This window comes from Branchiostoma lanceolatum, chromosome 3 (assembly GCF_035083965.1).
Source record: "Branchiostoma lanceolatum isolate klBraLanc5 chromosome 3, klBraLanc5.hap2, whole genome shotgun sequence".
Taxonomy (NCBI): Eukaryota; Metazoa; Chordata; class Leptocardii; order Amphioxiformes; family Branchiostomatidae; genus Branchiostoma; species Branchiostoma lanceolatum.
This window is the reverse complement of record NC_089724.1, coordinates 25224611-25252599: the sequence shown is the minus strand read 5'-3', so window position 1 is coordinate 25252599 and position 27989 is coordinate 25224611. Positions and strand designations below refer to the sequence as shown.

The following is a 27989-nucleotide window of genomic DNA, read 5'->3' as shown; positions in this document are numbered from 1 at the left end:
GTTAGTCTGGAGCCCTGGACATGAAAATAAAAACTGAAGAAATCCATGCTGACTGCCTGCAGTCACTATAGATACATGTAAGTTAAGAAGGTATTTTTTTCATAGAATACATTGTTTACATAAACTTTTAGACAGTGGTCACACATACCTTAACAGAAAATTGTTCATATAAATAAATGATATCCTTATGATAATACTGACCACATATATATAAAATAGAATTCATATAAGGATACAGCAAGATTCAGACATTATCAGACATAATTCAATTTTATTAATTGGAGAACACATATTTACACTCTTTGACATTGGAAAATGGATTATTTAAATTTTGCGTTCAACAATACATGAGACCCAACAAATCAAGGTCTGTAGCATTCAAATTACATTTGACATTTCTTGTCCTAAGAAATCAGTGAGTGAGACAAGTAGATGGAAGGTAGGTTTGTGTATATGTTTGAAGTCTCTGGCAAGGATTTTCTTTTCAGTCTTGTTACTAGTAGTCTGACTTGATGTGCAATAGTCCTGCAAACCCTGGCCTCTTCTTCAGTTGCTGCAAAGGAGAAAAACAATGAAAAGACTATCGTCATTTTCAAAATTTGATTTTCTTACCCCTAAATGTACCTCCATCTATAAATATCATATGTTTTTCATCGGTCAGCATATAATAAAAGTGTGGGATGTACACATCCTAAACAACACATCTAGGAAATTAGTCCAAACAACTTCCTATTAGCATTAAAAACGTAAGCTATCTAGACTATAAAACATTTTACTTTCAATATGTCAGTACCTTTCTTTTACAATATCATAATAAAGATGCTTGCCAAACATGAACCTACTAGTATATACATGGAAATATGTGAAACTACAAATGATGCTGTTCTCCATTGTGATTATGGTAAGATAACACTGAACAAAACGTAATAAAACCTTTAGTTAGTACTAATCATTATGAATTTGACTGGAGAATACTATCAATGAAAAGGAAAATGACCCCCTAGTGATTAGAAGAACAGGCTTTAAAGTGTTGATACCTTTAACTTGACAATGACATCTTTATACAGCTCCTGTACATCTTCATTCTCTACGTCTTCGAAGTAGTCTGAGATGCTGATGTGGATGTTGATGGCCCTCAGGTTGGGACAGCTACCTGTCAATCAAAATCAACAATGGTTGATGTATGTGTGCACCTGGCTATGTTCATAGAAACAATGACGTTTGTAATGCTGACTTACAAACAAAAGATGGCTTGCATGTACATGTGTTGATGAATGTTACACATCCAGGTAAATAAATTAAATACAGATCAAACAACTGGATAAAGTCTCTAAGAGAGTGGAACATTTCTGACAGCATTCACTGTCTTTTGCAATTCACTGACTGTTTTAAATACCATATCCAGTTGTTCAGTGTATTCTGTAAAATGTAATAATTATTATGAATGCCGCAAAGATTTTTCCATCAAATAGATCTAGAGGCAGTTCTGGACATGAATAGTCCCTGACAAAATGATGATGTACACTCAGCCAAAAGATGAAATAATTTCTACAAAATATGGCCTAATATGACCATACGCACATAGTTTAAATGGCTGATTGTGGATTAGGAAAACACAAGCCACCACAGATGTCTGGATGTCCACTAAATCATAGGCCTTAACTTAAGTTGATGTGACTGCCACCGACAGTGATGTTGACTTACTGTTGAAGTGCAGCAGTGCCTGAGGCGTGACGGGGGTGAAGCTGAACTCCAGCACACGGAGCCCCTTCAGACCATTCCTGCACATCTCCACAGCAAAGGCCTCCGTGATCTCCAGCATGTGGTCTAACTCTAGCACTTGTAATCTTGGGCAGTTACTAGCTGTAGAGAACAACATCAAACAACAGTTAAATCAGATCTATCATTTCTTAGCTTGTCAATTACATGGGTGGGAAACTCCCTTGGATGTGATACTACCTTACTTTGACTCTTTACACTGTAAATTCATACATTGTATCTTTAATTTTTAACTGAAGGCAAAATCTCCATATGTTCCAAACCCACAAGGGTAAAGAAGTTAAGAAATAGCATCCATTCAAAGGAAATGTATTTTACATCACGATCGCACAGTACAGTACAGTACAGCACACTACATTGCACAGTGCTCCAAATTTGAAATATTCATCTTTAAGTGGTTGTGTAGGCTGAACATAAATCATGAAGCAAAATAAAGGCATTGACTTGACTTGACTTGACATGTATGCTAACTTTTTGCTTGGCTAATGCTTAGGCCATGCCAATTTAATTTCTTGGTTAACGGATCTTTTTTTTTTTAATTTCTTGGTTAACGGATCTTTTTTCTTTTTTTTAAATTTTAGCACAAAAAAAAACAAAAAAAACAGAAGGCTGGGGTGAAAACTTGCACCTGACCCTGTTCACTCCCTGAAATTGTGTACATCAAAGTACAAACTTTCCTCTCAGATTCTGTTTTCCTGTCGATTTTAGCATCTAGCATTTTTTTAAAATTCCGTTAACCAAGAAATTAAAATGGTGTGGCCTTAGGGTGAACAGTTATTGTCTTATAAGCAGTTAATTGGTATACAAAAGATCCAGCACTTCAAAGGTTTAAGACTGATGTTTATGAGAAGAAACATTTTGACTGACCGATTGTTGACAGTCCCTTGTCAGTGATCCCTACCCCTCCCACGGTGAGCTGCTGCATCATTGGCCAACACTGACCAATCATCTGCAGGCACCGGTCGTTAAATCTCTGGGGCTGCTGACTGTGAAGCAAGGTTATGAAAAAAATGTCTAGATGTTGAAATTGATGACTGGTGTTAGTTTACTTACTTACTTATATTGTAGTTTACTATTAAAATTAGTTAGTACATATCAATATCAGGCTGTTCTGAGTCTATCAATCTTTTGACCACAAGGGTTTGGTCTTAAAGTCATCAGAACTCTTTTGCAGAAGAAATTTTACTGCTGAGAGAATAAGCATAGACTGTTGTTCCGGTTGAATCCTTCTAAATTCCCTTTACTTCTGCAGCAACAAATGTAGTCAAGTTGTGTTAACATGGATGTCTACATTAGGCCACACAAATTCAATTTCCTTGTTGTTGCTCAGATAGTTTCAATTTAGCAAAATGAATAATGATCGTAAAAACAGAAGGCTGGGGTGAAAACCTGCATCTGACTCTGTTCACTCCCAGAAACTGTTTTCATGTTGATGTTCCAATCTACCATTATTTTAGAAAATCAGAGAACAAGAAATTGAATTGATGTGGCTTTAAATGCATTTTTTCATTCACCCAATGGTCAACACTAATACACAAAAGCTATGAATTATACTATACTCTAAAGACTTACCAAGGGAACATGGGAGCCAGACTGAGCGATGTGATCTCCCTACAGCCGGCGCCCAGGGCCCAGATGACCTCCTGTCCTACAGGGTCCGACTCACTCTTGTACATCACATCTCTCACCAGCCGGGAGTGGCAGCTGGCCAACCACAGCGCTCTATTGTAACACAATCAAGAAGGAGCCAATGACTGATAGAGGAAGAAAACTGGAGCCAAGATAAAGCTACATGTATTTATACAGTCAAACCTGGTTTCAGCAACCGCTCAAGGGACTGAAAATGGTTACGAAGGACATGTGGTTGCCCATGATAGGGCAGGTTTAACTAAGTAAAAATGGACGGGACTGTTTTGAAGTTGTTGCCTACGCCAGGTGGTTGCCCAACAGGTTGACTGTATATAAATTAGACAAATGCATTGGGATACGTATGGCTAAAGTTCAGCTATACAGTCAAACCTGCCCAGGACTCAGGGGACCAATAAAATCTGGTCTATGTGGACAGGTGGTCACTATACAAACTTTAAGGATTCATAATGCTTGTGTCAATGGGAAAATTATCTAGGGGACCAGCAAAAAGTGGTCACATTGGCCAGGTGGTCCTTTTGTAGAGGTGGTCACTTGTACAGGTTTGATTGACATTGTATACTATTAGGCTATGAGCTTTTAAACTACATTTTGTACATTTGCAGTATACACCATCAGCTTGCACTGACCTGTCTGTGAGGACGTTGCCACAGTTGCTGATCCTGAGGCTGAGTAAGTTCTGTTTGGTGGCTGAGAGGAGCTTCTCCAGGCCTGCTTCTAAACTCCCTCTGTAAGGTTAAGAGTGTGATGTTAGCACTTATTCAGATATTTAGATAGACTGGACTAGGAAATAGTTAAGAAAGAGGAAGAATGCTAATCATAGAATATCTAATGCAGGTATAAAGAAACAAATTGGTACTTGGAAGTATGATTTGAATGTTTGTATTTGGCATTATTCGGTACCTGGTTTTGTGGAAGTAGTCTTTCTTGTTTTCCCCATCCCTCCTCTTCCTGGGCCTCAGGTTCTGCAGTGTCAGCACCTGCAGCTCTGTGCACCACCTAGCGATAGTCTGCAGGAACTGCCGGACAACAACAGACATTGTCAAGATTTAGCCAATTAAGATTCAGGATTTTAGTACATGAAGCCTTGGCAATCATGGACAGGATCGATTGCCTTTTCTATCAATGCAGCTGCAGGTGTAGTGTAGAAAATTTACACAACATGTCTGGCAGACTATGTTGGAAAGTCAACATGTACAACATATCTCTCTCTGAACAAGAATCTCACAATGAACAGTCTGCCAAATACTTGGTGGGTATCTTCAATCCTGTAAGTTCAGACTAAGTCAAAGATGTTGGTTAGATTTTACAGTAATCAAGTAATGCAAAATGTCTTCAACTTTTATAGGTGGCCTCGAACTAACCTTGGATCCTACCCTTGCCCTCTCCAAGTGAATGTGTCTCCATAGGGCAGGTTGTCGACTTATGAGGGTCCACTCCCTACACACCATGGAACAGGCACAGAGGCTCTTAGTGTCCAGGTAGCTGAAGGCCAGGGACAGGGCGTCCTGTCTGCGCCGTGCCAGCTCAGCCTGCAGCCTCTTCCTACTCCTCTTCCTACTGCTCCTCCTACTCACAAACACATCGTCTTCATCGAACGCCGATTCTGTGGTTACCGTGGTAATGGAACCTGTTTCTGTCAGAGTCTCGTCATCAAAGCTGCCACCAAATCTCTCCATGGAGGGTCTCTTGCTGCGGTTCTGCGGGTATCCCACCGGAGTTTGTGAAGGTCCAGGCATTGCACTAGGACGGTATTGCTGCTGCTGAAGGTTCCTGCTGTTTCTCTGCCGGGAATTGTTGGCTTGATTTCTTACCTCTTGTCTGCTGGGGTCGTAGTTGTCGCTGTTGTCATGGAAACTGTTGTCCTGACAACTGTCTTCGAAGTAGCTGTCCTCATCTGTGAACTGTGACCTTCTTAGAACGTTGGGCGTGGACTGTGGTGATGGGAACCCACTACTGTTGCCGTAGTAACCATTCCCATAGGGATTCCTTCTTGCCATATTAGGGGTGGCATTTGGACTCATTCCATTGCCATGGTAACCACTGGGACTGTTTTGCATTCTTCTGGCAGATAAAGGCGTGGCAGTGGGCGTGGTTAGGTTGCTATGGTAACCTGACTGGGGCATCTGTCTCCTCCCAGTGGGGGGCGTGGTTACTGGGTATGCCATGCCATTGGTTGGATATCTGTCCTCATTTGAATATGATGCCCTCCTTCTGCGGGAGGGAGGGGTTACATCTGGAAGACCGTTCCTGTTACCATGGTAACCGTTTTCGCTAGCCAATCCCCTCCTCCCCGTGGATGGCGATGCCATGGGATAGCTGTTGGCCAGGTAACCATTCTCTAACATACGTGCCCTCCTCTGGTTCTTGGGGGTATTATCTGGGAATATCACACCCTGAGCCTGGAGGTCGTCAATCTCCTCAGGCGACAGGGCTCGGTTGTAAGGCACCTCCATGCCGTGACCTTGGGGGTGCTGAAGGTCGTTGTCGTAATACTGCGGTGCAGGCGGGCTGACGGTCGCGTACGTGCCGCTCTGTGACGAGCCGTTGGCGCTGTCCCCCAGCCCCGAGTCGTTGGAGCCCCGGGGGGAGGTGGAGGGCTGGTGGGGGGAGCCCTTCCCCTGGCTACTGTGTAAAACACGCGCCTGTTTCACCAAGTCTGACAGGCCGCTGTTCAACTGGACTGGGTCCACACTGCTGGACCTGAGGGAGAGATACAATGTACAATGTTGATTCAAACATAATTATTATGCAAAACAAAAGGTTTGCTTGACTAGAGCAACATCCTAGTGGGTAGAATAATCAAGTTGCATGCAATAAGTTGTGCATTTGATTCCCAACCATGTCAGACCAAAGACAGCTTCTTTGCTTAGCACTCAGGAAAGAGTATATAATATGGAAGTTAAACACACAGTACAACCAGTGGACTAGCTCCAGTTTAAGTTGTAGTAATGACTGTGCTTGCATACAGGTACAACCCTGTATACAATATGGTGTGGGAAGGACTTTAACTTCTGTCACTTTTCAAAACTTTGACATGCTACATTGCAGTACCAGTCCCAGTCAACAGGTGGCGCTCATACAGGATGACACCTGGTAAGAGAAAGCTGCCTGGAGGAGTGTGTACCTTTGATGATGACTGACACTGGGTCTCCTGCTGGTGTCCATGTCAGACGGATGCTGGATGCTGCAGGCACTGGCCGAACGTTGCAACATGCCCATAGGTGCCGACATACGTGCCTGAGAATAGAAGCAGATACATGTATAAACAATATCTCACAGCTACGATATGACTATGCTTAGTGTAACTCAGGCATTAAAATTGATGCTAATTGCAAGACTAATGAAACATAAACAGATAGGATAGATAGGAATGTGGATATCATATCTAAATTGTAGCTGTAGATGTTGCTTTTGTGGTGGTTTGATTTTGTGGTAGGAGGAAAAAGAGGACTTCGCTGTGTTTGAAGAATGCAGCTGAAACAATTCTGTACAGTTATAATATCACACGGCAAATACAGCGGTATCAGGATTTTGCGGTAAGACATCACCATAAAAACTGAAAATACAACCACCACATTTCAAGATTTACAATATTTTTCAAAGCCCAAGTGTCATATAGATACATAAACTGTACCTGAATGTTTTATACATCTTTCACTGAGAAAGATAACCATACCTGTCTCTTCTGGCACTTGGTACAGAGTGAGGTGGTGCAGCTGACAGCAGAGTTGAGACTGGCGAGGGAGGACTGGCTGCGGTAGAACTCCACCTCCTTCTCGGCGCGCTCCGTCCGGCTGGTCAGAGCCTCGATGAAGCTCCGCAGCTTCTCCTTGGCCTCCGTCTCCTGCTGGGTGGCCGTCTGGATGAAATCTTCCATCTGATCCGTGGACCTGAAGACGTGGCAGGAAGAAATTCATGTTATTGGTTTAATAATCAATCAGTGTTCCAACTAGCAAAGTTTGAGCGTAGGGGCTACCAGAGGGTCCCTACACTGTGATTTGTATCCCTATGCTGTTGGGTGGCCGTCTGGATGAAATCTTCCATTTGATCCGTGGACCTGAAGACATGGCAGGAAGAAATTCATGTTAATGGTTTAATTCAGTGTTCTAGCTACATGTAGCGAAGTTTGCTAAGCTGTGATTTAGATCCCCATGCTGCTGGGCGGCCGTCTGGATGAAGTCTTCCATCTGATCTGTGGACCAGAAGGCATGGCAGAAGAAATTCATGTTAATGGTTTAGCTACATGTAGGAAAGTTTGAGCGTAGGGGGTCCCTACGCTGTGATTTGGAGCCCTACGCTACTGGGTCACCGTTTGGATGAAGTCTTCCATCTGATCTGTGGACCTGAAGGCATGGCAGGAAGAAATTCATGTCAATGGTTTAATTCAGAGTTCTACAGTTTGAGTGTAGGGGGTCCCTACGGCCTACGCTGTGATTTGGATCCCTACGCTGCTGGGTGGCCATCTGGATGAAATCTTCCATCTGATCTGTGGACCTGAAGACGTGGCAGGAAGAAATTTGTGTCCAAGGTTTAATTCAGTGTTCTAGCTACAATGTACATGTACAATGTACATGTAGGAAAGTTTGAACGTAGGGGGTCCCTACGCTGTGATTTGGATCTTTACGCTACTGGGTGGTCGTCTGGATGAAATCTTCCATCTGATCCGTGGACCTGAAGAAGTGGCAGGAAGAAATTTGTGTTAATGGTTTAATTCAGTGTTCTACCTACATGTAGCAAAGTTTGAGCACAGGGGGTTCCTACGATGTGATTTGGAGCCCTACGCTGCTGGGTGGCTGTCTGGAGGAAATCTTCCATCTGATCTGTAGACCTGAAGACATGACAGGAAGAAATTTGTGTCCAAGGTTTAATTCAGTGTTCTACAGTTTGAGTGTAGGGGGTCCCTACGGCCTACGCTGTGATTTGGATCCCTACGCTGCTGGGTGGCCATCTGGATGAAATCTTCCATCTGATCTGTGGACCTGAAGACGTGGCAGGAAGAAATTTGTGTCCAAGGTTTAATTCAGTGTTCTAGCTACAATGTACATGTACAATGTACATGTAGGAAAGTTTGAACGTAGGGGGTCCCTACGCTGTGATTTGGATCTTTACGCTACTGGGTGGTCGTCTGGATGAAATCTTCCATCTGATCCGTGGACCTGAAGAAGTGGCAGGAAGAAATTTGTGTTAATGGTTTAATTCAGTGTTCTACCTACATGTAGCAAAGTTTGAGCACAGGGGGTTCCTACGATGTGATTTGGAGCCCTACGCTGCTGGGTGGCTGTCTGGAGGAAATCTTCCATCTGATCTGTAGACCTGAAGACATGACAGGAAGAAATTTGTGTCCAAGGTTTAATTCAGTGTTCTAGCTACATGTAGTGAAGTTTGCTACGCTGTGATTTGGATCCCTACGCTGCTGGGTCGCCGACTGGATGAAGTCTTCCATCTGATCTGTGAACCTGCAGGCATGGCAGAAATTCATGTTAATGGTTTATCAAAGATTTGATGTACCAGTTTGTGGTTCACACTTTGAAGTAAATGTATCTGTATTGGGTTATTTGGGTATCCAGTATAACTACCCTTTGGCAAAAGCACACCACTGATACCAGCTTCCAGGGCAATAAAAATCTATACATCAAACCCGCTGTCACACCTTACCCCTTGATATCTATCTCTCACTAGTACTAGTCTAGGTGTAGCTTAATTAGTAAGGATGCCTCTACTGTAATTGGTGACAATGAGTTCCACAATAAAACTTAATTGTTCTAAATTTCGAACAAATTGAAACTATGTTGGTACATCTAGCACTTGCTGTAATGCTCTGCAGCTGTTTTGTACTATCTAAAAGTACAAGATATGAAATCCTCCCCCAATCTGGCTTGACTCGAATGATTATACCAACAAATGTATGTCACTAGATGAGTGTTAAATGTGTACTACATGATTGAAATATTCCTTCCTAATTTCTAATTTTTCCACTGACTTGACTGTTATAAAACTGGCATTATGGAAACTTTTATATGCAATATTATCCTAGAGTACAGTAGTATATAAAAATGAATCACTGATAATTTTTATGTCTCACAGGATTATGAGACATTTTCTCATCTGTTGACACCACCATTGGCAGTTAATCATTGTACTGCAGAAAGACCTGGGAGTCTCAGTAGCATGTAACGTTGCATGTGTGGCCGGCTTGTCTCAAGGCTGAGCCCACATACAGGAGTGAGTAATGGTCATCACCTTTCAAGGATGCAGACAGTCAAGGCTACCTGATCGATGGTACACATAATGACAGAGTCTGACTCAGGGGTGTTACATACAAAGTATCTACACATACATTTGTGTATACACAAGGGCATATGTTGTAAAAAAAAGGCAACAGCTGGGGATAAAACCTTCATATTGTTACACAATGTAGCATATACTTGTTTGTGCCACACATTGAAAGCAAAAAGAATAGCTACATTTTGGACATGTACATGTAGGAAGAAGACCTCAATCATATATGTGTACTTTACATTTTGTAGTCGACAGTTGCTCATGCAACCAAATTTAAACAAGTATTAGCATATACAAATTGGTTAATCTGTATAGATAATAACAATGAAATATACATGTATATTAAGATATTAATAAAATAGAAATTAAAAAAAAAGAAATATGATACATTTTACAAATTCCTTCCATCCATCACAGTATAAAGATGAAACAATTCACAGGATAGATGCTGATGATTATCCCTTTTTTTGATCATGCAAATAAATTCAAGTATTTCATATACTGATCCATTGAAGCAAACTAAGGATTGCTAGAGTGAGACTAATACTCAAAGCATATGCAAATTCATCAGATTCTGCTGAATAATTGGTCACCAACAACAGAAAAGGGGCTAAATAAAAACATAATAAAAAAGCAGCAAATACCCACATCTCACATTAATGTGTTGGACCAGAACTGTTCTTAAGATTAATAAGATATTTTGATTACAATTATATAGCCTTGAGTCTGGGCTGAGTGCCTGATTGAGTTTGTCACATCGAATCATTACATGACCCTGAAATCAGGGTCACAATACCACCATAATTCTGTACATACGGGTAATAAATATCTACTCACACCATTTGAATGCACTGTCTGACCTATATGAGCTATATGGATATTTGAGGCTTATTACTATGTACTGTTGCTGACAATGTTTAACAAAAAATACCAGTCCGTAAATACATGTTGATAGATTTATTTTATGTGTTTTCACAATTATCCTGAATTATCATGATTATGCAAATATTCATCAATCATTCCAAAATTTACTTAAACTTAACATAAAAGAGATTTACAGCATTGATTGTTGCCTTTGAAATTGAATTTCGCATAACTACACGGCAATGAAACACCATTTTGCATACAATCATGTATGAGAACCGAATTTGCATATGACAGAAAATAGCATAACTTCACACACAAAAATAATTTTTTGGACAACTTCTGTTATTTGGATGAAGATGATCAACTGATATAAGAAATTTGCATAATCAATGAAAACATTTACACATGTATGATAAGTCAGTCCTAAAGGTTAACATCATTTGGCAAAGGTACACAATGTACATATGTATGAGGTTGTGGAACTCTAGAAGAGGTTGCAGGTATTGAGGTCTGACACCACTGGTTTCCTCAATGTTTCACAGTATTTGAAACATGACCCTTACTTTTCCTGGTACCCTCAGCCCCATGAGGACGCCACATGACATTGTGTCCTATGATATTTTAGATTCCCCCACTGAGAGGTTTCCCTCCCTCTAAATTTCAGGTCAGGCCCCAGCTCCACTATCACTAGATTCCAGACATTCTAGCCACCTAAACATGACCTCCCACTGCTGTGTTTGCTTTGTTAAGTACCTTGGAAACCACAGATAACACCCCTGCCAGTCCTGCTGGCTGTGTAATACCAATCACTTCCAGACTTCCACTGTTACAGTTCAGAATGGATTCTGTGACAGTTTAGATGTGTTTGAACGTTGTTGCCCAGATACGAGGTTATGTGATGCGACTTTAGTTGAGTTGGGAAGGCACCTATCAAAACACATGTCTCCCCCTCTACTTCATCACTCTTTTTCACTTGATAGATACAAGCTTAAGGTTTTGTTACTTGACTTTTGCAAAAAGGCACCACCTATCAAAAAAAATATAAAAGTAACATTTCCCAGATAGCAGTTACTCACAAGCAACTAGATATGATTTTGGAAACAGTCAAATGTTTCAAGTACTAGTAGAGACCTGCTGATCAACAAATCTTGCTCAGAGTCACTGACCAAAGGTAGTGGCCAGATGTTACTTGAAACCTCTGACTGTTTCAGTGTTTCCAAAATCATATCCAGTTGCTTGAGAAACTGCTATTTGGCATGTCTTATTACCTGGCTGTCTAACCTACATCGAGGTAACGTTTTCCCACTTCATTGCCACTCCTTTCATTCACTAAGACTGTACGTACATATGTACATAAGGGCTAAAAAAGCAGTCACTGACGTCAGGACTTTCATAATTACCTTGTAATAAAAACGTTGAGTCTGACGAATGATTTTTTGATGGTGCAATATGTTCAATAAAAGGAGAAGGGTGTAATACAGTATTTGGCACAAGCTTGTACTTGTGTATATATTCTGTGTATTGTGTATATAAGTGATTTTAAATGATTTGTATAATGTCGGCCAAAACAAAGTGCAACATGTACAGAGGGCACAATTCAGCCTTTGGCTGCAAAGCCCTTTTATGAATAATAAACCATTTGATTGATTGATTGATTGATTGAATAACATTGTTGTTGAATATAATCAGATGTTTTGGTGTCAAAGGGTCTTTAAGAAAGAAAAAGAAATGAAAAACAAATTAAAGGAAAATAAATCTCACCAGCTTCAGATTAGTCTGATATTTGTGCCATACAATATGCAGAACTATATTTAGTTCATATTCATATTGATTCCATGTGGAGAGATGAATCTCTGGTATTGTTGGAGGTGTCGGCTGAGATGAATCATGGATTTACTAAGTGACAACAGGATGATGAAGTGTTCTATTTCTTGTTGACACTTACTGAGTTCTTCTGCCTTGAGTAAATCTCACCTCTTGTGTCATAAAGGTTGTTGGCAAAGCTTATTAGTACATGTATATGCATCCATGTGGTAGTATTTTACGGAGAAAAAATTCAATTCATCCAATGGCAGTGCTATTTATACATTGCAAATTCATTTTTTTTCTAGACTGTCTTTTAAGAATTTGCATACAAGAATGCAATGGGTGACCGACACGTATGGAAAATAGATGGTGAACTTAGTCGAAGCAACAGGCTCAAAATTTTTACATGCTTTTTATCAATACAGTAGTATAACAGTATATGTTTTTTGTAAGCATCCAGTAAAAGATTATCTACTAAATTGTAGAACTTGTTCATACCTGCCCATTCTTGGATATGTTATGAACTGTCCATGAAGAAGCAAGACACTTTCAAGTTACAAATGTTGCAACGGGAACGGCAGTTGTTATGGCTTAACTCCCTTAAGCCCTAACTGAATCATTAAACAACAGATGACAAGGAAAAGAAGTTGATTTGTGAAGGGATCAGTGGTAGTACCAGTAATCACCACTAGCATATTTTTGGATGGTAATCAAATTACTGCTATCATTCATGAGCAATTCACTTTATAACACGTAAAGTAAGCTAATGACCTGGAGAGAAAAAAGCTTGCAAACATTGTAGCTGTAAACTGTGAGAAACATCTCTGTCAGTGTGTTAATGTTCCACATAGCAGCTGTGCCTAATACCCTCAATAGTAATAGTTCCCTCAACCCTCCTGCCATATGTTACATGTTTGCCACCCTTTTCAAACACTGCAATAGCCATATATCATGTACAGGAAATGCGTACAGTATCTGTATTTGACCATACTTTGTAATACACATGTACATTGTATTTCAGAAGGTTTGAATTGCTTTTGCAAACCTACCTGCATATTTGCATATAATTTGCAGCTACCATATGTGCTAATACGAAATAAGCCTACACAGTTAGTAACATAAATAGATTGAGGACATAATGCAGTGTGAAATTGATTTCATAGATGATATTTTTGAATGCACTAATTTTGCCTTTAAATCTTGCTTATTTACAATGATAGCTTAACCAATACAGTAGGACTTTACCTAATTAGCTGTAATATTGCAAGTTGTCAGAAATGACATGTGATTCGGAAAATATTTTGCAAATACACTTTATCAAATCAAGGAGGTTGATTTTTATTGCAAGTTGTCTTTATTTTCACCTGTGATCACAATTTTGAAATCGAGGCGTGAATACATGGCAATATTATAATGTATCAAATTTGCATCCTCAGGCATATGCATGTAACTACAAATCAATAAGTCACAACAAGAATTACAATACTACATGATACATATAAATAAATGGGCTTTCTGAAAGCAATTCGCAGGAATACCTCTCAGAAGTTGCCTAAGAGGTGAATACTTGACAACTGAACACTGACAACTTAACATCCATGTTATCAATATTTCATGCACCTCACACAAAAGTACACCCTCTTAACTCGGAATAATAAATCAGCGTCAATCTTTAATAACTGTGGTATGACTACGGTTTCAATCACCACGATACTTTAAAGCTGAAGAAAACCCTGCTACTGAGAAAAAATATTTAATTATTATAATATTAACTCATTCAGAAGATGCATACCTGCTTTCTTTAGATAATCCTTACCAAATATGAATAGACTCTTGAGGTCTTTACTGTGTCACTGACCTGGAAAGTGTGTGTTGTGTCGCATACAAGCTGTGGTGTTAGCCAAACACTGTGCACTTAATGCAGTTTGGCTGTACATTATTTACTTACTTACTGTTCAAGCTGGTCCACAGATATCTTTAATCTGTACTTAACATATTTGTTCGTAACCATGGTATTACTTTCCATGCATGCTGTGTATACATACCACTTTGGTACCTGTTTTTTTTTTAATATCGCATAACTGTTAAACCGCCTTTAGACGTCACAGCTGCTTTATGTCACATTCAAGAGAATGTCCCCAGCTCCTCATTTTCACCTGAGTTGAGTCAGTAAATCCGTGTTAAGTACCTTTCCCATGGGCACAACATCCGAGCCTACTACTAGGGATTTAAACCCAGGAACATTAGATTGTGAGTCAACTACACTAACCACAAGGCTACATGATGCTCATATCATAATAATTATAAATTTCATCTAGCAAATATTTATAAGATGTTTTTCTGGCATGGATGAAGAGGCTTCTTTCTTAGTTTCTAAGGACAGCAAAATCCTGGTAGCAACTGAATAAACACAACACCAGCTGTAAGAGCACTAGTAGGGTTTTGCTGACGGGTTTTACTGATAACAGCTCAGACTCAGAGATAAAAACGGTGATACAGTCCGCTATACAATTGAAAAATGACAATGTCATTGTTTTCAAATATGTTATTTTATAGTAAATGCATTTTCACTAAGGTGGTTTACCACCAGCTACATGTATAGCAACAATGAATCGATACTTAGGAAGTCAACTCTCAACCAGCAATGGTAGCACAGGCATGTACAAGAAATCTGCAAAACGACTTGAAAGTTTGATTGCACACCATACGGTATTGAAAAATGTGAGGTTAGGACATATTAACATGTGACAGATTCAACCTCCAGTTAATATCTGTGTAAATTGTGATGGCTACCAAAAAAAATTGTGTAGGTCGGCAATATTGATTGCGGATGTTTGCTCTGTTGCAAGTGTCTTAGCCCAATATCTGGAGATTGAGTACGTATACTCTGTGAAAATATTTTTACAAAATCTTTTTTAATTCTTCCATAAAGTGGAATGCTTACTCTGATGAGGAGGAAGTTGGAGAAACACCAAAGGAACACAACACTTGTTACCTGTACATGTATAGTATGTACACCATAAACTGTTATTATTAGTATCATTTATAACTTCTTATTGTTTTTTGTTGGTCATACACTTTTGACTTGCTTAGTCTATAAGGATGATTCCCTTCCTTGCTTCTTGAATGAAAAAATCGTACTTATCATATAACAACAATTCATGATTCCTTGTTTACTTTTCCTCCAGCTCTACAATTTCAACCATGACTAATCTCTCAGCCATTGTAAATGTTTGAGGCTCAAACCATTTCCTTTCAGTCTGCTTTATTTGGGTTCAAAGCGGTTAACGTGCGTGGATGGAAATGTCAAACAGTGAACCTGAATGGCAGCACCTGTTCTTGTACCCACTAGGTATTGTACATGTACATGTAGCTCTTACTAATTAATTCCCATAGGAAAGCATGTACATAGAAGTCACTTGCTGTCACAATTGCTATTTATGTATAATTGCTTTACAACTCATATGTACCTTGTACAATTGTCACATGTAATAAAGTTATTAATATGATAATGGAAGTGATTTTGTACTTCCTAATCGACAAATGAATGAGTTTATTGTTTATTGTTATTAATATTTTCTCTCTTTTTAAATCTATGCTACACTGTGATTTTGGGTTCACCCAAAATTGTTGAGTTAAAGAATTTGATTTTTCTTGTTTACCTAACAAAATTGCCAAAAAATAATACATTTTTTCTGGTTACATTCAGCACTAACATATAGTACATGACTTTGTACAATGTAACTGGTATCAATACGAATCTAGTAGTAGCTGCTATGCTGAATGTTACATCACAATACATACATGTATTACCAACTGTATAATATGATATAATTCCTAAGATCACGCCAGGCTTCATTAGAAAGCAGAGCTACCTCCTTTGATACAGCTGTAAGTTTTACTTCAAAGGGAGTCATTTTACAGCTGATGTGTGCTGAAATTTGATCATGGCAGCAACTACAGGTGTAACTTCCAGGGCTGGAAATACCACCAGGTGCTGTATATACAGGGTAGTACAGGTGTAGTCTGACTTGTGCAGATATTTCTGATGATGTCTGCCTGTACCTAACCTGCATAAGCTCTACACTGGGTACATTCACCATACAAAGAACATTTTTTGAAAGTATAAGTTACTACAACTATGGATTATCTTCTGCACTGCACCTATGAAAAGCTAAATAAAGAATTGAAATGCTTGATTTTGATTCTTATTTTTACAGGAGAGATCGATGAGGTGCAGGTCTAATTTCTCGATGCAAGTTATTTTGCATGCCACCTTCACCAATGCAAATAAGGTCACACCAATTTATTTTCTTGGTTATCAAACGAAAAAAAAAAAAACAGATTGGAAAAACAGTATGAAAACAGAATCTCAGAGGAATGTTTTTACTTTGTTGCACACAGCATCATATTCCTTATCCTTTTCAAAGAGTCTCTAAATATGCTTTTGCCTGCTGCAGGTAGTTTGTTGGATAAGACTGGTCTGAAGAGTCTTACATCACCCATTGACCCCTTGTGAAGACTTAAAGAGAGGAACAATAGTGTAGGGTTACCTGATGTTTGTTTGGAAGGGGGCTCAGCGAGGCGTCGCCTTTCTTCGGAAGGCGTGCGCAAACACGCTAACTGACAGACAACTCATGTTAGAAGTATTTGTTGTCAAATCCCAGGGTCGTAGCTCCCACATAGCTGACCGAAATGCTAAAAGTTAAACAGGACTCTTACTAGTACTAACACAATGATTGTTTTGCTTGCAATTGAATGATCTAGCTTGTTAGTTATTCAAACAATAGCTTTTTGATAAGGTCTTCTTAACACCAACAATATTTATGAGGGTCTGCATGCCCTTTTTCGTGAAGCGTTACGAGCGATTTTAATTCACCGTTAATCGTTACAGGCCGCCCTGAATTTACCGTTAAGCGTTATCGGTATATTAATCGTGAAGCGTTACTGGTCGTTTTTATTCCTCGTTAAGCGTTATTTGTCATCCTGAATTCAACGTTAAGCGTTAGTGAGTAATTCCTCGTTACGCAGGAAAAAGCATTTCAGTGGGTCAAGATTTCAAAATTTTCTCCAGGGAGCACACGGCTCCGGCGAAAATATGTCGGTAGGGCGCCCCCAGCCCCCCACAAAATTTCAAGCTGAAACATTTCTATTTTTCACTCTACCAGCAAAGTTTTCTCCTCAAAATTCAAGAAATTAAGCGTTTCGCGGTTCAAGACTTTAAAATTTTCCCCGGGAGCATGTCAGAATATTGTCAGGAGGGCGTCGACCCCCAAAACTCAAGCTGAAACTCGTCTGTATTTTTTCACAAACAGAGATATCATAAACTTCACTTACATTACCAGTAATATTTGCCCATCGAAATGCAAGAAATAGCGTTTCAGGGTGTCAAGATTTTTCCCCGGCGAGGTCTGGAGGGCGTGACGCCGATCAAAAATCAAGCTGAAACTCTTCTGTATTTTTTTTTTCAAATAGAGATGTCATAAAACTTAGCTTACTCTTCAGCAAAATCCCCCCCCCTCAGAATGCAGGAAAAAGCGTTTCAGAGGGTCAAGATTTCAAAATTTTCGTCGCGCCTTCGGCGCTCGTCATCGTGATTATGAATATTTCGTCCCACCAATACGAAATTTCCTGTCGCCGCCGAATTTAAAGGGTTAGGAGCAGGCGTGCGAGAATGGCATAGCGTAATAGGTCTCTTGTCAAAAGATCAGGACGACTAGTGGCAAAAAAACGTCGTCTTCAAGGGTATCTCATGTTCTAAAAATGCTGAATTTACCGTTAAGCGTTATCGGCCGGCCTGAATTTACCGTTAAGCGTTATCGGCTGGCCTGAATTTACCGTTAAGCGTTGCCAGGACCCCCCCATGCAGACCCTCCTTTATGTTCAAAGTTAAATAATCGAGTCCTACATTTTGGACAATAAGGTGGGATAGACATTATAGAAAAGATGGACTTCCTTAGGACAAAGTTTCCCACCTGCCTTCTCAAATAGGATATCAATTTTCATATAATCGAAGAATGTTGAACTCCCCATTGTGCTTAGCCTTTGTCCATGGATTAAGCCAAGTTCATGGGTCACACCAGGTGGGGTCTGAGACACGCTATCGATTCGCAAGTCATTTCAATATCTTAAGGCATCAACAATACAGGTGTCCTTGCCTAGTAGTAGCACTAGCTGTCAACCACTGACTTCTCCTATTATAAAAACTTAAATACAACTCACTTGAAGAATGGCTGGGTACTAGCTAAATTGAACGTTTTTGAAGTGACACGTACATTTGTATGCCTCCTTTTAACAATAAAGAGTGTTATAATTAAGAAGAAAAAGGAGGGAGAACACCTGCATTAACTGTTGACATTTTAAAAAATTGTATATATTATCAAGTGTTATCTTTTTCATCTGGCAAAAAATCATGAGTTCATTAGTGATAATTGGCCTATAGGAGGAAATCCCTAGGGATTAGGTTATCACAATAGGAGTGGCTTTATTATTTCAATCTGTTACCTGATCAGTGTAACACCTGCAGATTAACATGATCTAATACAAACACCCCCACTTTCCTCTCCCTTTCATACTTATACAATTATCTACAGGTAGACATCATCAAAGACGTCACCTCAGTAAATTTGTCTTGATGCTGAAAGAATAAAACTCTGAGTGACAAATGTACACATCATATCCTTTTATCAAGCACACTTATTTTTATTGCCCTATGTGAGGCTTCAACTTCTCAAGCATCAATAATATTCTAAGCCAACAACAAGTATAAGAAGTGTTTTATATTATTATCAATAATAAAACCTTACCTTTTACTGTGCTCTAGCTCACTCTCCTTCTTCTGCAACACTTCCTTCAGACTGGTCACTGCTTCCACGTTGCCGTCCATTTGTTTTTTCATCTCCGAGAGGTCGCTTTGTAGCTTCCGTCTTTCTAGCGTCATTTTCTGCAACTCTTCGCTGGCCTTTTCTAACAGGGAGTCTTTCCTTCTCAAATCCTCCTGCATTTGTCGGAGAACATGAGACTCGTCCGCGGTGAGTCTCGGCTCCTTGGCGGACAGACTGCGACTTGAAGTTGGAAGCGCAGAGCTTCTACCGTTTGCGAATAAAAGGGGTTCGTGATGTTTGGCGCGTTTTTCCGTATGCCCTCGCTCGTAATCCCTTAGAATGGAACGATCCGGTAGGGGCATCCATTTTTGTTTCATGGAGGGGAAGTGGTCACTTTGTACTAGGTTATCGTAGTGGTCGTCGGAATCCCACGTTTCGTCCTCAAACCGCACGGAGGACCTCGCGGGCGGAAAGCTGGCGTACAGATTTGTGAAGTCTCCGTACCTGTCGAAACCCCTTGGAGAGCCTCTCTTCATCCGGTTGTGGCGCTCGGCTTCCTTAGCGAGTATGAGCTGCCGTTCCAGTTCTAACGCCTCCTTACTGTACTGTTCGTACACGGGGCTGAGAAAGGACATCCCCGAACCCGGTCTCCTCGGACTGGACAGAGATGCAGCCGGTACGACAGACTGGTCCTGGTTGGAGGGGAACATTTGTGCGCCATACCCGATGCACTGCTGCATGTGTTCCTGTAGCGCTCCCAGCGTGGGGAAGCGGCGTGCGTGGCGGCACCTGGAGCAGCTGAACTGCAGGTCAATGCCAACCGTATCCATGGCGACTGCTACCTGTGTGTGGCTAGCTACCAATCACTCTCGGTGGCAATGACCATCACGCAGCAATTCCATTACTCTGAAACAGAAACATACGTACATTTCAATTTTTCGTCATATCAAAACCTGAATCTAGCAGATTACCCACAACAATGTAACCGTCGGAAATATTTCATACCGACCTTTTGGTGTAACTCTCCTTGACAGTGACGTTAAAACAACCTTGCCTTGACAGCATGTTACGTGCGTTCGCACACCATTCTGGATTCACACGGCTGACACAAACATCATCTTTCCTATCTATCTCACAAGGAAGAAATGTGAAGGTTGAATCACAGTCTGCTCTGTACAGCGGAAAAAGCAGTGAATAACATCCATAGGAAATGCAACGTCATTCCCATGGGAATGGACAGTACACAACATCGCATGCTAGGCCCTGTAACAGCTGTCAGCTCCAATACAGCCTCATCCTTAACAGCGGCTACAAACAATAGGATCCCCACAAGCCTTGCCTTGTGCGATATGTCAATGATCTATGTCCTTACAATGGTAGACATGACAGGTGTGTGTTGTCATCGCCAATCTCTTTATTGTGCCCAGCAGTACAGTAATGTCTCTTGAGTCTGATTATATCCGAGCGGGCTTTGCGGCCTTGTTTATGACAGCAAGTCTACGGATCAAATCTAGTCTTCACATTGCCCCTGGATAATGTTAAGCATTTGTGTATCCTGTATTGTACATTTTATTTTTCATACGGCTACAAGTTTACAGTGAGGTGAATCATGAACAAAGGAGTAATAAATCTCTTTGATAATGTAACAGATACATTGTATTCTTCACTTAGGTTGATTAAAGTTGTATGAGTCAGACCATCTCGTTTTTAAAAATCTCCTTGGTCTGACACATTGAAAGCCTTAGGTCAATCAAAGTTTAAAGTCCTACCTTTTATTCTACAATTACAATGAAGATACCCCGAGCAGATAAGATGGTCCCAAGCCAATCCAAATTATTGTCTGAACTGTTAAATTTGACCTAATTTTTGCTACCAGGTTAATGTCTATAGCTATGATACGGGCAAAACAGGCTAACAAGCTGTTTGAGCCATAAAAATATCATGCCATTATTTCTCTCTCAATGGATGAAAATTCTAACAAGACACAATGTATCTAGCAATTCACAGGTCCATGCAATGTTTTTTTTTTATCATACAATGTTGTATGTGGCATTTTCTTAGCTGACATGTACCTAAATGTAGATCTGTCTTTTTTCTACTAAAATATTAAATATAACTAGAGATGTCAAAAATCCTAGCCACTCAATGGTATCAGAATAATCTATTCTACATTTTGCAATGGAGGGATACAACACTTCAGATGGCTGACTAAAGATGTTCTACCTAGTAACAAATATAGCTTTAACTTTCTGAAGTTTAAGCTGCCTTCTTTATCTTTTTCTGACATTCTACCTGATACAAGTGATAGACAAGAAAAAGTGACTGAAGGGAGAGGTCTGAACACAAAAATACACACAATGTATAATATACATTTATCTTTGAAAGTATTATAATCTGATTCTTAAGAAGCTTTATCATAATCTAGAAGATTTGATTTTCTTAAAATGGACCTTCATTTTTCTTTGCCCTCATTCTAGGGAATTAAATACGAAAGCTTGTAAATGACCTGGTGACATGTATAAATGAGGTTAAAAATCCTCATTTGTCAAAATTATCTGTCAGGACAATATGGGTCAAACATGTCAGTGAATTTGGGCCATGGACAACAAACAATCCCATAGGGAAATGTTTGTCCACTTGAATAAGATAGAAAACAAGTAGAGTAAATTAGATTTAGAAAAGGGGTAGGGTAAAAAAATATTAACATTCCACATCAGACATGATAATTAAGAAGTATGTATCCTCTGTCCACGGCTTTAGAGGCGTTAACTAATGCTCTCTTTGCATGATTGTCTGAAATAAATTTTAATATTGTCATTCTTGGTGAAAGTCTCATTAACCACTGAAGAAGGCGATGCTCTTTTCTTTCCACGAACTCGGTCTACGGTGCAACCTCTTGGTGAAACTGGACACAGCAGACACATACATACAGTACTTCAGTTTAGTATCTCAGAATTAGACCACATAGAAGGAATTCCAACGAGATAAAGAGACTAAAGAAGGAAAAATCCGAAAGCTCTTCAGATTTTGACAGCTTGCAAACTGTAAACTTAACAGTTAGCGACTGTGCCAGGCTGACACAAATGCCTTTCTAAAGATAAAATCTATGGGAACAAGATCTACCATAAAAATGTTGGCACCTTTCCTGAGAGCATTGACACTTGAACCTGACACAGCAAAACATTCTCCACCCCTATCAGGTGCAACTGGTGTTTGACAGGTGTCTATCATCCATCCACCTGTACGTGTGTTAAACATCACCTGTGGCCCTGGAGGTCACCGTTACCATGGTGACAATAAACACCTTCTGATAAAAAAACTAAGGTATCAAAGGGATTCTAGAAGGGGAAAGATATAGATGGGGAAAGTTTTTTGGAAGTTTAGCCATGTAGTTACATGAAAGAAGCCAAAGATTTCAAGTCTTCGTGAAAATTATGCTACGTAATGTAAAGAAACCAGTCTCTGAATTTACATGTTACAATGTTCCCATTTTAGAGCCATATAAAACATATTTCCGGTAACATTTTCCCCCAACCTAAACGCACCTGCTCTAAAAATAAACGCTAGCTGGTACATTGAAGACGCCTTGGTCTCTCATTTCAAAGAAAACAGCTGAAAGACTGTTGTTATATAAATCTCCTGATTCAACCTCCTTGGTTCAACGGTCCTTGAGTCAAGAACTTCTCACAAAACGTCAGCCAAGCCCACGCAGTGAAGAGGCCTCGAGAATTTTTAAGTACAAGGAACCAAAAATACCAAGATTCGCTTAACAACAAGCACCTGTTGACGACCAAGAATAGCTTGGTTTCTGTACATTCCCCTGTATCTTTCAGTACGCCTGTAATGGACCGTAAAACGCGTTAGACACGGTCGGACATGCCGATTGTTCCTCTCGGCTGAACAGCGCGCTAGCGACCGACGGAAGCGTCCACAAGCCGCGGCGAAAATTTCAAGTCGTAACATGTCCGGGTCACCTGCCATTTAAACACGAATCTTTGCTCACCTTTACTTGATCAGCGATAGAGAAGTCTTCCTGGCTGGTTGAATCATGGTTCTGTTCCCATATTTGAAGAATTGAGGAGGAAAACGCGAGAATTTTGAGGAAAAATCTGGTTTGTTGACCTAAAATCGTCTGAACGCCCGGATATCAGGCGTGTTCTAACACTTACACTCTCGTACCCAGGGTAGTCAACACTGAGCTCCAAGCAGATGTTAGGGTGGATTGTCATGACGTTTTCTGATAGCACTTTTCTCTGATAATCAGGCTTTTCTAATAATCAAAACGCCGGTGATCTGCAAATATTAGAATGGATAATCGCCAGAGATGATAGGATATTTGAAAATACGATGATAAAAGTATTTTGAAAAGTTATGGTCTTCAACCCAACATCTGCTTTGAGATGGACTCATCACGGCTTCTCATCGGTCCGAAGTTCAGTCACGTGACCTACCAAACTTTCCAACTTTTATTGATCTTAACAATATCAAATCGATATAAATACTGACATATATTTTTCTAGATCATTACCATTATTGTTTGATAACTTTTTGTGTGATTTTGTTGCACTGATATCAAAATCCATGGTATAACGTTGTACACTGACCTGGAACAGAGATCCTGGCGTTTTCAAAACGAGGTTCATCATGGCGGCCGCGGGAAATAAAATTAAGATTTTTCTATGATTTTCGCGGGAAAATAGCGATTTCTGGCTTTTACAAGCAATCTGGAGGTTGCCGATCGCCCACAATATTACTGAGTTATCCAGGAACTAAGGTAATAATGACATGTTATCGGTTATCAGTGATTATAAGGTAAATTTGGCGTTCGTGACTTCGTAGCATGCTGCAGCGCCATGGTCCTTTCGAAAAAAAATAACAAGACGTGACATGCCCATGGCATGATGCATAGCGTTGAACTCTCCTTTTCCTTATGACGTTTTTCACGTGTTTGACACTCAGATTTCGCGACTTATGCTAGCCGAGAGAGGTCACGTTCAAGTTTATTCAAATGACTATTATAAAGTGTGTCTTAATTTGACCTATGACCTGATGGTATTGAAAACGAAACTTCACGTCATTTATTGTTGTAAATTCAGTTCAAGTTTACGCCACGTACATTTTGTGTCACATTGAAAAGCTTAAGTTTATGTTACATTGTGTATCATGATCTGATTTCGCAGCTGAGACAATAGACCGTTGACTGATATGTACAAATTAAGTCACAGAAAATGATGATGAACCTTCTGCATTTTGTATGTGATATGACATGATATGATTATCATTTCAATCGTGTTTCATTCTGCACCATGCATGACATGTGATTTATGATATGATATATTTACAATAATATGACATGACATATGATGTAATGTGACATATCATAATAATGATATGTGATATGATGTATAATATGATAATCATTTCTCAGTTGATACTCTACAATAGTATATAATTTCTCTAATCATCTTGTCAGGTACCCCAGTAAACCATCGCCATGTCATCCCTGGTGAAGATGAGTATCCAGGGCATTCGCAGCTTCGGCCCAGATGACAAGGATAAACAGGTATAATGTTATAATATATGATATATGACATCCAAAGGAAGGATAGAAATACTAAATCTCTCCTTTCTACAATTTATGATTCATGGTACCAAGCCTATGTTCTTTTGACTTGTCAGTCTCCAAGTTGTTTCTATTCTTTTTGCAATCATAAAAAGTTTGAGCCCTGCCTGGCATGTGATAAAATGACATACTGTCGTAGTGTTGAATATGTTCTGTATAAACGTTTTCACTCATTGTTCACCTTCAGCAATAAAAGTATCTCACATATTGAACATCATTTACAATATTGTACAAACAAGTATTTTAGACTTTATGTCAATATTAAGTTTGATATTTTACATCATTTGTTGTGTTAATTTTTCTTATGATCATTTGTTGTTAAATATTATATGTTACTTTATTATCAAGAAACTGACAGTTGTCATTTCTCCTTTATTTTAATGAAGGTGATAAAATTCTTTAACCCCCTGACAATCATCCAAGGACACAATGGTGCAGGGAAGACCACTATCATCGAATGTCTGAAGTACATGACGACAGGAGACTTCCCTCCTGGGTGTGCCAGGGGTGGGTCTTTTGTACATGACCCTAAGGTAAGAGCTACATGTATGAGTAGCTTATTTTTACAAAATTCCTGTGAAGTTCTGAAATGCAGTTATGAATGGTGACGAGGGGAATACAAACTCAGTCACATTTTGTACCGCATTCTTTTTACTTCAGCGCTGCCTAGTGGTGAGAAGTAGGTACTGTATTGTCATTATTGCACTGAGGAATACAGTGTACAATGTTATATGTATTTTACTTTCAGTTGTGTAAAGTGAACTCTGATATTCCTAACTGGAGAGAGTTAGGAAAGATGTATATGCAGCATGCAGGAATCATATGTGTACGTGTACCTGAAACTTTACAATGTTTATTCTGACAAAGTTTGTTTGAACAATATAAATTTAGAAAAAGAATGAAATACATGAGCTTTTTACAAGGTGTAGAATATACCTGATAATGACAGAAGAAATTAAATATTGTAGTTTTGTAGTTTCTTGTAAATGTGTGTTGTTGTGTGGAGGTTTTAAATTAAGCAACAAAATTCTATTTTTGTGTGTGTAAATGTGTGTTGTTGTATGGAGGTTTTAGTAACAAAATCGTAGCTTTTTATTTTTAAATGGTAGATGTGACATTGTGTTGTTGTTGTTGTTGTTCTTACAGATTGCCCATGAGACAGAGGTGAAGGGTCAGATCCGTCTACAGTTCAGGGACGTGAACGGTCAGCTGGTCAGTGCGCAGAAGTCCATGATGGCCACGCAGAAGGTCAAGAAGGTGGACTTCAAGACCATGGAGGGGGTCATCACCAGGGACAAGCACGGCCAGAGGGTGTCGCTCAGCTCCAGGTGTGCCGAGATCGAGAGAGAGATGATCTCACTACTGGGTAAGTCTAAGATCTTCCCATACCTGTGGGGAATTAAAACTAGAAGGCATCTTGAACCAGTTTAGCTCACTGAAGAGCTAGTCTTCCACTGGTCGTGACAAAAAAGACAGACATTACAATGTATGTAGTTTCTACAGGTTCATTGTACCGGGGAAATCCTCCTTACTTTATCAACAAGCACAATGAACAGTTTTTATATATGGCCTCTGTTGGTCAGTATTGACCATGGTAAAATCCTAATTCACAACAGCCCTACAGCATCGACTATGGCTAAATAGCCCTATACGAGAATGGCAGTCTCTGCCACAAAAATCACATCTGTAAGCTGACTCAGTTCTGTTGAAAAGCTCTTTTCTGCGGATCCGCTTTTTTTCTGCGCTGTGCATCAGTCTGGCTTCTCCTGATTTGAGCTGTCTGGACAGTGTGCCTCTCCACCTGGAACGGTCACTTGCAAGGTCCTCCCAGTGCTCCGTATCAATATCTAGAGCCTTCAAGTCCCTCTTGCAGACACAATGAACAGTAGACCACAGCTTAACGTCCCGTCCTAAGCACCGCACCCCTTTCCAGTAGCGTGCACGTGAAGTGAGCAATATCAGCCAGCATTCAAATTCCCAACGTCTCCAATTTCGGGCGCACAAAAGTACATATGCAGTATTTGCAGCATGATAAGTAATGTGTCACACATTCTGTATCTGAATCTGTATCTGTATAGCCGGTATAACTGCCCTTCGGTGTAACATAGGGGTGGATACCGGTTTGGCTTAATAAGGTCCAAGTCCAAGTTTAGGTCCATAGATTTATGTTCAGGTCCGGACCTGAACCTGGACTGATCCTGTCCAGTTGATGTTTTGTTTTATTAGACCAATACTAAGCATAGAGAATTAATACTGACACGCACGACTAAAAAAGTTTCTTGGTGAGATATTTGTCTGTGTTTGATATTTGAATGTTGCACTTATTTCAAATGCCTTTTTTGTCAGAGGGGAGACTCAAAACACGTTTTATCAAACAAAATAGAAAAATTTATTTGTACAGGTTTTTGGCTTTCAGGTTTTATGGACTCGGTTCTTGGATGTTATAAAGGTCCGAATCAGGTCCAGCGAACCTGTATCCACCCCTACGCACCCAGTATTTCCAGCCTGATAAGTAATGTGTCACACATTCTGTATCTGAATCTGTATCTGTATAGCCGGTATAACTGCCCTTCGGTGTAACATATGGATTTCATATCCCTGCTGTCGCACAGGTGTGTCAAAAGCAGTCCTGACCAATGTGATCTTCTGTCACCAAGAAGACTCCAACTGGCCGCTGTCGGAAGGGAAAACACTCAAGACCAAGTTTGATGAGATATTTTCAGCAACAAGGTTGGGACAGTTCATTGTTGCCACTGCTGTGGGCAAGTACAATTTGTTTTTGAGCTATACATTTATGAACGATCAATGTGCTTGGTTTAGAATAGTCATCTGCAATTTGCAGGAAAACATGAAGATTGCAGGTAGAAATATAAACAACTTGCAATTTTGCAGCATAAAAAGTGAGGCTCGCTCGTAAATAGTATCATCAGGATGTAAAATTTCTGAAAACTTGCAGTTGACTGGGGAACAGTGTTTGGAGGCCTGTTGTGGAAGGTTAGAATGTGTGTAGTTCAAATGATTGTGATATCTGATAGATTTGTTTGTACTATCCATGGCAGGTACATCAAGGCTCTGGAGGCGATCAGGAAGTTTAAACTTGACCAAGGTCACACCATCAAGGAACACCAGACTGAGATTAAGTACCTCAAGCAGAACAAGGT

The 27989-nt window shown here is 39.8% G+C and overlaps 2 protein-coding genes across 2 annotated transcripts in view; one reads left to right on the top strand and one right to left on the bottom strand.

Moving 5' to 3' along the window:
• Positions 1 to 26: 26 nt before the first annotated feature.
• Positions 27 to 20094, bottom strand: LOC136431201 (F-box only protein 41-like). Its single transcript, XM_066422503.1, has 11 exons — positions 19188 to 20094; positions 7106 to 7319; positions 6554 to 6666; positions 4791 to 6129; positions 4330 to 4445; positions 4056 to 4154; positions 3352 to 3501; positions 2647 to 2765; positions 1705 to 1863; positions 1038 to 1153; positions 27 to 553 (listed from the first exon to the last, which is right to left on the bottom strand). The coding sequence occupies exons 1-11, from the start codon at positions 20033 to 20035 to the stop codon at positions 497 to 499; spliced, it is 3330 nt and encodes a 1109-aa protein (XP_066278600.1). The 5' UTR covers positions 20036 to 20094; the 3' UTR covers positions 27 to 496.
• Positions 20095 to 24676: 4582 nt separating this feature from the next.
• LOC136431196 (DNA repair protein RAD50.L-like) overlaps positions 24677 to 27989 on the top strand; it is a 33071-nt gene continuing 29758 nt past the window's right edge. Inside the window, exons 1-5 of the mRNA XM_066422497.1 lie at positions 24677 to 24768; positions 25215 to 25361; positions 25975 to 26194; positions 27441 to 27558; positions 27888 to 27987. Coding sequence (XP_066278594.1) covers positions 24700 to 24768; positions 25215 to 25361; positions 25975 to 26194; positions 27441 to 27558; positions 27888 to 27987 — 654 coding nt within the window. The 5' untranslated portion in view covers positions 24677 to 24699. The remainder of the gene's footprint in view (positions 24769 to 25214; positions 25362 to 25974; positions 26195 to 27440; positions 27559 to 27887; positions 27988 to 27989) is intronic.